Source organism: Cariama cristata, unplaced genomic scaffold, assembly GCF_000690535.1.
Source record: "Cariama cristata isolate BGI_N322 unplaced genomic scaffold, ASM69053v1 scaffold72, whole genome shotgun sequence".
Lineage (NCBI taxonomy): Eukaryota > Metazoa > Chordata > Aves > Cariamiformes > Cariamidae > Cariama > Cariama cristata.
The window spans coordinates 108,538-119,643 of NW_009603012.1; the positions used below are offsets into that span (position 1 = coordinate 108,538).

The 11,106-nt window shown below is 44.0% G+C and overlaps 1 protein-coding gene across 1 annotated transcript in view; it reads right to left on the bottom strand.

Annotated features, from left to right (window-relative positions):
* Positions 1-9,759, bottom strand: part of ROR1 (receptor tyrosine kinase-like orphan receptor 1) — a 55,532-nt gene extending 45,773 nt beyond the window's left edge. The window contains exon 1 of the mRNA XM_009694976.1: positions 9,690-9,759. Within this exon, the coding sequence (XP_009693278.1) occupies positions 9,690-9,732 (43 nt within the window). The 5' untranslated portion in view covers positions 9,733-9,759. The remainder of the gene's footprint in view (positions 1-9,689) is intronic.
* Positions 9,760-11,106: the final 1,347 nt, after the last annotated feature.

An 11,106-nucleotide genomic window follows, 5' to 3' on the forward strand; every position in this document is an offset into this window, starting at 1 on the left:
AGGAGGCAAACAGGGCTGATGAAACGGGAGGGACCCGCTGCTTACCCATGTGATGAAGACATCATGTTGCACGGCCATGGTCTTAGAGCAAGCCACGTTTTACCATATTTCATTTGAGAGCCTCCTTGCCACCAAGGAGTGCCCCAGATGCCCAGAGTTGACTCCCTCTGACCTAAAGAATAATTTCTTAGAAACATGATGGTTCTTATGTACAAAGTAATGACTGCGCTTCTGAGAATTAACCAGTCTAGTGGCACCGGCCGTTGGAAAGTCTGAGTTTTAATCCTGGCTCTGAGTAGTCTTGGGTGAATCACTTCAGTTGTGATTTTTAGAAGAGCCAAAGGGAAGTAGACACCCAAAGCCAATCAAAGCTCACATGGGATTTGTGCAACTAAGTCCTTTTAAAAACAGCCTTAAACCTTTTGGCTCAATCTCTCCAGCTATGAAGTGAGGATAATAATCCTTCTTACATCATGGGGAGGCTGTTATGTACATTAATGAGATAATGCTCATAAAGCATTTTGAAGGTGAAAAGTGCTACGCTGGGATAAGCGCTGTTATTATATTTTAAGTTAAATCTCAGGGTTTCAAGAACATAACAAAAGCCGGTCCATATTTTAGAGTAGCACTCTATAAAAGCATTTTGGAAACATTTTAATTCACCGAAGTATGAGAATATACTCTGAAAAAGTTCTAAATAAAATTTAGCCCACCTATAATTTAATAATAGTCAAACTGATTTTTTTTTAATTTGTAAAAACAATTTACTGCTGGGTCTAGACCTTGAATGCCAAGTTTTAGCCCACAGAGATTTTTTTTTTAATGGCTGAGCTATAAACCCTTGAAAAATGCTGACAGCCCCTTTACTATAGCAGCACTAGCGGGTGCCCTATAATGAACTTTTAAATGACTTGAGATAATATCTGGAAAGCCAAGCCTGAAATATATTTCTGGTTTTGAGCCGTTGCCAATGCAAACACAACACATCATAAGTCATCTTCATGATTCTAAGCACACAAATTGGAGACACTGCATATAAAATCGAAATATTAGGTATCCTTCATGGCCAAACGTTTCGCTGGTTTGATGTTACAGAATAGCAACAGCTGTGCAAGGACGAAACGTAGCGTGTTGCGTGTCTCAAAAGAAGAAAAGCGTGTGTATTTCCACAGCTACGTCTTGACATTGTTAAATAGGAGCCTGCCCGGTCATAATAAATCCTGAAGTATTCTACTACTTTTAAGTGGAACCCAGGTGGCTTTCAAAATAAAAGCTCGTCCTCTCTGGCCAAGGAATGTTAATCTCCTCTGTGACCACATGGTTACTCTAGCTTAAATTATCAAAGACACATCTTAGAGCAGTAACACCCTCTTTGCTTGGAGGAGGATTTTGCTGGCCACAGAGAAACTTTTTTTCTCCCCAAGCACCGTGCGCGCTACGTGTTTCTGATTTCACTGGGTGTTTAACGCACGATGGGGAGGCAGGATTAGACCCTCAAATGTTCATTTTATGAGAAGAATTGTTGTTTCGTTTATTCTTTCCTTTATGCCCTTCTGGTCTTTTGCAATATTCAAAGAAAAACTAAAATTAAAGTCTCCATTCAAGCTGTCACAAGTCTGACAACAGCTTTAATCCAGGTGCAACAGAGAGGCAGGTATACCAAGTTACTTCCCATTACAACACACTTCTCTGGACAGGAACATCTCCAGACCTTTTATCAAGGAAACCTACAGCTGTAGGGACACCATTTCCAGCTCCTGGACTGGAGGATAAGTTTAATTCTGGGTTTGAAAGTTCAAATTTGCATTACAGCGCATAAAGCAACCACCTGACCAGGGTGGACAAAGCAGGTGGGACACCAGTCTTAAAGACTGCTTACTGGATTTATCTTTTTGCACCAAACGGTTTAGCAGCTCACCGGTTCTTTGTCACAGCATACACTGGCAAAAAGAAATGCAAAAAGTGTCTCAGTCGGTGACTGCAAGATAGATACGTTTAGCGACTGGTAACTTAAAAGAGCGGGTAACCTTTGTGTAAAAGGAAAGTGCCTATCGGGTAAATCAGAGAGTCTGACACACAGTCTGTCCCATTTAATATAAATGCGTCCGGAAAGAAGCATTTTCATTCATTCCAAGCTTTTGATTATCCACATTAGCTCAGTCCAATGCTACACCTTGACGTACCCTGCACTCGCATGTATTGGTACGACCATCGAGCTCGGACCATTGGAAACTTGCTATATGGAATTGTTCTCTTTGGAGAAAGTCAACAACTCGGAGCCCACCCTGCCTGAACATGCTGGAAGGGCTTGCTGGCTGTTCCCTATGTTCAAGCGACTTGAGTTTTAAGCTCTTCCAGTTCAACTGAAAAAGGAACCAGTAGGATGTCTTACTGAAGTGTGGCCACAGCCAGAAGATATACTTCTCAGTTGGAAAAAGGATTAACCATTGATGGCTTGATCTGCCCATAACTCACAAAGGAAGAGAACTCCTGGCAGATCCGATCTGTGGGTCTGAGCAACAGACCCTTGTTATTAAAAGGGGCAAAAGGAAGACTCCCGGCTGGAATTTCACTTATTTTAAATGAATAAAAGTAGAGGAAAGGCAGTGGGAGGAAAGGGATATCGCACTCAACCCATGATGTGGCAACCCATATGAAGAATAACAGAGTTAAAGAAGTCCAGACAGTCATGCAGAAATATTCAAAGTCAACTGTCTTGGGACAAAAGGAAATATTGTACTGCCTTTGCTTGCCCAGCATACTTTCAAATGAGTTTCCTCAGTGATGTGTATGTGCAAGACTTAACTCGGGATATATGCTGCAGCTGTGTGTTGGGCTTTCTCTTCCCAGACACTACCTCGAGGGTTTAGTGCCACCCAAGGATAATTTACTGAACTGAAAAAGGCTCACCACTGCCCAAGGCTTCATGGCTTTTCAGATGTCCCCATGCGACATTCACTGTGTTTGGGATTCTCAGAATTAGTTGCTGCTTTCTGATAATTAGCAGCTTAGAGATTGCCCTGGGCCATAGGGCAGGGAGGGGTTGTGGAGGGAAACCGGAGTACGGATGCCCATGGAATTCCAAAAAATTATCTGGGGCTGAGCACCTGAATCCCATTGCTTTCGGATAGGAACTGGACAACTCGCTGCCCTTCATGCCAATGTGAATTCTTAATACGCATGTGAGAGTACACATCTGCCTCTCTTTTTATGAGTCAACTTTCAGGTTTAAGGACAGATGTCTTGGTGATAGCTTTGACACTATAATCTGGCAAGGGGAAATGAAGCTTTTCTTTACTCAGGAACCAGTTTTATAGCACAAGTAGGAAGCCTCTAAACTTTATCACAAAAAAAGCGATTTGGAATAGGTAAACAAATGTCCACATCCAGCTATAAACCCAACTACTGAAAACCATCAAGGGATTTTGTTGTCACTTTAGAAGCTGCTCTGCAGTAAAGAGCCACGTACAAAAACTCGAGCTATTAAAGGAAGGGTGTATAGAAAGGTATGTGCCTTAAGATTAATGTCGTAGAGTCAAAGAAAAGCTGTTATTTTTGACATTTTGACATAGCATCACTTTAGGATCTGGTTCTTATTAGCCCTTTCTGTGCCTTTTAAAGGTCTATTTTTTTTCAGACCAAAAATGTCAGGAAATTTGGAACAGAAACTTACAATAAAACACGTCCCTTGACCCTCTGATCTATCAATCTTTCAAATAAACAAAGATAGCTGGATGAGCCAGGAAAAGGTTATTATCTACAGTTACCTTATGTATAATGGCCAGATATTCACGGCACACACTGAGGCTATATGAAAAATCCAATGTAAGTAAGCATTTTGTGAAAGATTTTTGCCATGAATGCCCGGCGTTACTCAGGGTGGTTTCTTTTTCAGGTTGTGTTCTGTGACCTTCAAATTTCACACCCTGTATTATTTATAAATGAGACATTCAAGAAACACAAATTCTCAAATAAAAATGTACACCCCGTCAGTGGAAAAGCAAACAAAAGGAGCTAATGTACTGTGGCTAAAAAAATTTTCAAACAAAGTAGCAGTAATTTACTGCCCCGCTACTAACGGGACCCCACAAATAGAATCAGAATCCCATCAGGGGAGTTTGATTTACCGAATATCCCCCAGATAATAAAGGAAAATAAAAAGGTAAATTGTGCATGAATGTGAAAGCTGTAATTCTTCCCCTTTCACCACGTGTATCAAATTCACATCCAGTGATTTCAAAAGAGAATCTGGAAATCTCTAAAGAACTGGGGCCAAAGTCAGGAGGCCTCAATCCACCTGGTTTTCTCCACGTTTGGTTTTGTTTATATTTTTTAAGATGTAGTTTGCCTAAGAGTCAAATTCTCCCTGGGACATCAGAAAGATTTTCCCTATAAGAACTCATAGCCAGGTCATTTCCCTGCCCGGAAAGACTTGCCAAGGTGACAGCTTTAGCCTGGATTCGTCATTAAGGACGGCAAGGCTTGCTTCTCCCCTCAGGAAGCCCCCAGACCCAAAGGGTCCGTCAGCAGCCACCCACCGGGATGTCCTGCAGCCCCTTCTGCGCTCCACGGCCTCTTCTTGCGCTGCAGCTGTCACCCAGCCCACCCGGCCAGGGGATGTTCTGCCTGCACAAGGATCTCCAAGAAGTTAATGACACACAGTCCCACGCACAGGGTAGTGGGGCAAATACTGCAGCTCTCCCATCCATCTCCCCTTTTGGCCTTCCACCGTTATTTTCTGCTCTGGACCCCCAGACCATCCCAGGGGAGGGATGCTTGCTAGAGGTGATCCTTGTATTGATATGCCTTTGAATACTTAAGGATAAATCCCAGCTTAACCTTAAACCACTGAGTGATTTGGGGTGCATTTTGTAAAATCCCGACTCTTGCTGCCAAGCTCTCCGGGGAATGTTCGCCTTCCACATAGCACCTGGAGCACCACGAGACTGGTACACGCTGTCGCAGCAGTGACCGCAAGGACTACGCCGCACAGAGAGGCTGTGAGTGGTGGGGAGCTCAAAGCCCGGGCTTGGGATTGTAGATGTCTGGAAACAAAAATGGTTCCCAAGCCCTGAATCATTCTAATGTTTTATACTTGTTTGCCAAAGCAGATAGGCCATGAAAGAGAAAGGAAAATAGGCAGTATCTGCAAAAACTCAAACTAATACTTTTTCTTTGGAAAGTGAAGGCCCAAGTGAAGAGCTCCCGGGAGGAGGAGGTAGCAGCAATGAGATAACATGCTGCACCCCAGCACCGGTATCCTCCACTCTGGCTCAACTACGGCCAGGACACATTCTTGTGCGCGGTCAGGGAGCTGCTGTGATGAAATGAGCTCCTGTGATGAAAAGAGCTCCTGAGGCTGCAGGTGGGCATGGGTGGACCGGGAGGACCCGATCAGGGGAAGCTGCAGCGATGGCATCCTCCTTTTATCAGTCCTGTAGAGTCAACTCCACTGAAGCTGAATCCTACTCACAGGTAAAAGAAAATAATATTTCAAAGCTGACTCTTTCTTGGCAAAGACTCCAATATTATCTTTGCGGAAGGATGAAGAGTTCCCAAACAATTCCTCTACTGTACCAGATGTAAATAGGCTCTCATTCAAATTCAGTCCTATCTATTTCTTTGTAAATAAACCGACATCTGTCGGAAGGGAAAGCCTACCCTTCCACAATTGTTTTTGTGGAAGAGAAGCAACTGAATGAAGGGCTCTTCACCTTTTTAAATAAGGATCAAGGAAAAAAAGAGCTCATGGTAAATCGGAAGCTTTCTCAAACAGAGTGCGGAGCAGGAACTTGTCCTGTGGTGTAAGGGGAGAGAGGGGAGGCAACGCACAGGCAAGGAGAAATGAGAAACCAGAGTGCCTTAAACAACAGGAAGAAAGAAAGATTTAAAAATGCTCTGGGCTGCCTGCCTTGCTCCCTCACCTGCTGGCACACCCCAAAAAAGAGTTGCATTAAAGAACGGAGCATGGACCCTAAAAGGTGGCACCGAGGCAGAGTGTCCTTGTGAACTCCACTTAGTCCTCATTTCATCTGGCCTTTTTGTTTTGCCTCAGATATCACCTATTCCCGCAGCCGATGTCCAACGATTTCTAGATAAGAAAACTGCTTTCAGCCACCAAGAGCGAATGGCCGTGCTGTGGTGAGCATCAGGAGCGGTTACAAAGCCCGGTGCGATGGGGCCAGGTAGGAGCAGACACGGAGGGGGACTTCTCCGAGCCTCACGAAGGGATGAGCTACGGTCCCCACTGGACATCTCCTGCCTGCCGGGCAGCTGCAGGCTCCTCCAGCCCGAGGGAAATCTCAGCTAGCAACCTGGGGGTGAAAGGCTTCGCATCCTGCCGCTGACCCCCTGAGATGGGCCTTTTCCTACTGCCAGAGCTCCCTTTTTCCCTGGCGTTCACTTATTTCTCCTTATATAATTAAACATTTACTGGATCACATTTTCATTTCTCTTTCTCCCTCGTGGCATTCCCTCTGCACGCCGTGATTTACCAGTCGGAAAAGAGAGAAATGCTCACAGCTAAATTTCCCCTATTTTAAAAGCGATTATTTTTTATTTTTTATGCACAGTTTGTTTGTTTTTTTAAGGTTTTGGTGAGAAACCACCTCCTCCCTTCCATCAATCGCTGCTTTCAACAGCTCTTCACGGGTGGCTGCGTCTCTTTTAAATTCATTTCCTCTTAAAAAGAATAAACAGGCAACTGTTTAATGCTGTCGATTTAGCTTATTTAATAGAAATTGAAACCTGAATAGGGCTCAGTTGTAAGATAATCACTGCAGAACTCACCGAGCTAGGGAAAGTCCCATATTAAGAAATTATTTCAAAATGCAGAATATTGTTCAGCAAGTCTATGAGTTGTTCCTCCTTCCCACATGGGAGACATATTTGAGGAAGAGATGTTCATTTCCAAAAGGCAGCAGGTAGAGGTAGAGCCACTTAAAGCGGATAGCCATTTAATTGGGAAATTCGGCTGGAAACCACTTTCATGTGGTGAACTTAATAGGCTTTAAAATGAGTTTTACTGGGACGTCCGCGTGACCTCATGGCTGACTACAGCAAAGACAAGTGGATGTTGATTTCTTGAGATGCTTGTTTACAAAAGAAATGGAAACTAAGTGCACGCCTCGTTTTCTCCTCTGAGGTTTCAACTCACCAAGTCAGCATGCACTGCAGTATATTTGGTTTTAGACAAGCCGGAGTTTCAAAGACCTTTAGCAGAACCAGGAGCTCCTACATGAAAGCCCCTGCTTCTCTCTTAGACAAGACAAAACCTGTGCCCCTTACTTTGCTTGCAGGCACTTTGGAAGAATCCGCCCCTCTGACTAAGCTTTTTGGGCAGCAAATGCATTTTAATCACATATGTAAATCCCTGTTTAGGTGTGTAAGCTTACAGCAGTCTAAATGCTAATCAGCTCGAGCAAAGGGGCCGGTAATCCCCCGGGAATGCAGAATTCAGCCCAATGAGTGGTAATTGCCGCATTCCAGGTGGATTAGAAGCGTGTAACTTCATTTTACCTGCTTCTGACAATATAGCTCAGGAACAGGTGCCATGGAAGTAATGCGGAAAATGGTTTAATTACTAACACAGAGGCCAGGCTCAGCGCTGGCACAGAAAGCGTAAGCTTTGCTTTGAGCAACAAGATGCCTCAACATCCAGGACGGTGGCAGTCGCCCCAAGTTTTACCTCTGCTACCTCTGGAGCTGCTGCTTTCCGAGAGAGCAGGTACACCGACAGCCAGGGTGGGACGTCTGAACGCTGGCTGATACAACCCCGCGTGGGGACTATTTTGAAGAAAGTAGATGCCAAAGGAGGCAGGCAATCCATGCTGCCACTGGGCACCTTTCTCTGTTTCCTAGCTACATCAATCAAACTAAGGTTTTGGAGAGTGCCCGCTTGGGGCACATGCTACTGAAAATAAGGAGCACTTGAACTACCAGCTAAGAGAAAGCTGAACCAAAATACGGGTTAAAAATCACCCTGGTCATTAAAAAACAGCCTACACAAAACCTTCCATTAGGAATAACAACAAAGAAGCTACCGGGGGTTATATTTCAGCACAGATCAGACACAAATTACTGTAAAATTACATTATCTTCACTTTCCCCTCCATCTAGGTTTTGATTGGAGGCACACAGCTTTCCCTGCAATATATAGCAATCTACGGGCACTTTACCAATTGAACCCTTGGGCTCACAGTGGAGAACAAAGAATCTACCCCGATGATCACCTGCAAAAAACATTTCCACCACTTCAACAAAGTGTGATCCTGTCTTCTCCTGTGATCACAGGGTGGGTTCCTAGAGAAAAATCTATCCTGTAGGCTACTAAAGGTTGCCTGCCAAGGATATCGTAAGAGGCCTGAATAAGGACCGTCCGATTGCCTTCTCTGGCATTTCCTAACTTTTGAGCGTTTGGCTTTATGGCCTTAATTTACATTTTCTACACCACTTACTTATTTCTTACTTTTTGAAAAACCAAACAAAGCTGCCAAATAAGTAAAAAACACGCAGGCACCCTGCTTCGGGAGCCACCGCCCTCACTTCTCTGTAGCTTCGGGACGTTCCCCGAGCACAGCCCAGACCTGCGGACCTGCCATGGGCACCTGGATGAATCACTGCAGTGGGTAAGACATCCATTCTGTCAACGCCTTCTTTCAGCAATTTGCTGTGAACTGGGAATTCTCTGCTTAATGACTACATGCTTTTCTCCCTTTCCCACCAGCAAGCACAAGCCCGTTGACTTTCGTCTTCTCCAATGTGTCCCAGATCACCAGAAAGTCCTGCTCCTTCCCTGGTGGGAAGGCAGATGTGAAAAAGTCAACTTTGCCTTAAAGCACTCAGAACTACATATTCTCTTCATACTTAAGCACAGAAAACATATTTATGCATAGACATAAAACGTTATGAACACATGTTCATAAAAAAACATTAACAAAATACAGACAAAAACATTTGGGAAAACCATCTGTGGTAGAACTCCACTATGGGAAATTTTGGACTAAATAGTTAATGATTGGGAAAGTCATAAGCAAATGAAAAGACGGGTTGACAAATTGCACGGTTAGTGTGGCTTACAGCATTCTCCACTGTAAACGTTACGTTAGAAGCATTTCAAAGACCAGACTGACTCCGGAGCTGCAGGCCACTGCCTTGCAATAAGGGCTAGAGGAAGCTAAGCAATTTGGCTTAAATAATTGGTGGTGCATACTTTACAAAATGAAGGGGAATGAGAATTGCATCCCTTTTTTTACAATATATACCCTTCGGAGAGCTCCAAATCACACATAATTACCACCTGCAAATGTATTTTCCCCTTCTATTAATTTAAAGACTCAAAATTTCATAATAAAACACATCGATGCAAACTGACTGCCTGATGCTTGCAAATTTTCCGTTCAAACCCCAAGATCCACCAGACAAAACGTCGAGCAGTTCGTAAACCAACAGAACTCACATCTTGAAACATTTTTACCACGTGGAACGTTTTACTGGTACAAGAAACCAACACAGCATTCTCCAGAAATCACAGAACCACACAGAATTAAATGTCAAACAATCACAAGGCAAACAAGGTTTATCTCAAATGCCCCCTCAGCCCTTTGCTTGCTGGTTTGGCCAAGTCAAGAAGAAGAATTCAGATTTTTAACTCCAATTTCACATCTTTCTATTGTTTTCTGTCCACTTACCTTTATCTAATTCACTTGAGATGTTCCATGATGATGTAGGCATGAAATCAAAAACAACTGATGAATTTGCTCCTGGAAGGGAAAAATAGGAGAGAAAAAAAAAAAGATGCTGTTAATACATCAATTCTGTATCATCAGGACAGTAAGAGGCATTTATAAAGTCACTGTCACAGTAATGACATTATTTGAAGAACAGCAGCTATTAAAATGCACTTGATGCTCCGTGTTGGCAGGCTGAGACATATGGGTAGCAGAACTGCGAAGTGGAAAGAGGCACAGGGCCAGCTCTGGAGTTTGTTTTGCAATGCTGTCACTGTAAGGCCTTGTGTTAATTAAGCAACCGATCTTTGAGATGTATTTGGCCCACCTTAAAATCTCTCCACGAGTTTTATAGAGGTAGAATGACTCTGCAGCGTTACAGCTAAGAAAAACACAAACGCTATGAGGTTGCTGAACGAGTTATGTGTTAACATTTACGAGCAATTTTAATCCTGCAAACCCATGTGCACAAGAAGAGACACAGTTTATGCACTGAAGTTAACAGGGCTACTTGTAGGAAAAATCCTCCTACGACTCACGTAAACACAGGCTGGAAAGATCGATCTGAACATCAGTAGCATTTTCGCACTGCTATGATACCTTTTTCCTTTTCAAGAAAAAGTTGAATGGTGACTTTAGTCTTCACTTATATTTTTATCTTTTTTTTAACGCACAAACAGTAAGTCGTATGGATGGTGGTGTTAAGGGAACTTCAGGGTCTTTGCAAAACCACGTTCAGCAGTGTAAACCCACTGTCACACGGAGGAGGGGGGGGAATTACTGTCCCCCTGTAACAGCTGACCCACGTGTGCCTTAGGAGGTTCTTCAGGCACCTGGGAATGACTGCTTTTGGAGCGCGACCTCTTGGAGTCAACCCCCAGGGATTAATACACGCATAAACGAGCTTTAGTGAGCGATGGTGGGAAGGGTGCGAAGAAGGGGTGTGCGCACGCATCGCGTGGCACAGAAACACAGTGCACCTCCTAGTTCCCTCTGTCCACCCGGCCCCAGGAAACCGCACCTCAAAGAGGAGGAAAGCGATGCTGGACAGGAGTGCTACGGCATTGAATGGGGGAGTGAGTTTGAAATAAAAACAAGCAGTGCTCAATGTGTCAGCTCCCGATCAGAGTGAGATGCTGAAAAGACTCAGTAGAAATTAACACCTTGTGGCCTGATCCTGCACCCTGGCTGGACCCCCAGTGCTGGGTGATTTCACTCAGTCCCATAGAATCATAGAATCTTTATGGTTGGAAGAGACCTCAAAGATCATCAAGTCCAACCTTCGACCCAACCCCACCATGCCCACTAAACCATGTCTCAAAGTGCCACATCTAAACGTTTTTTGAACACCTCCAGGGACGGTGACTCCACCACCTCC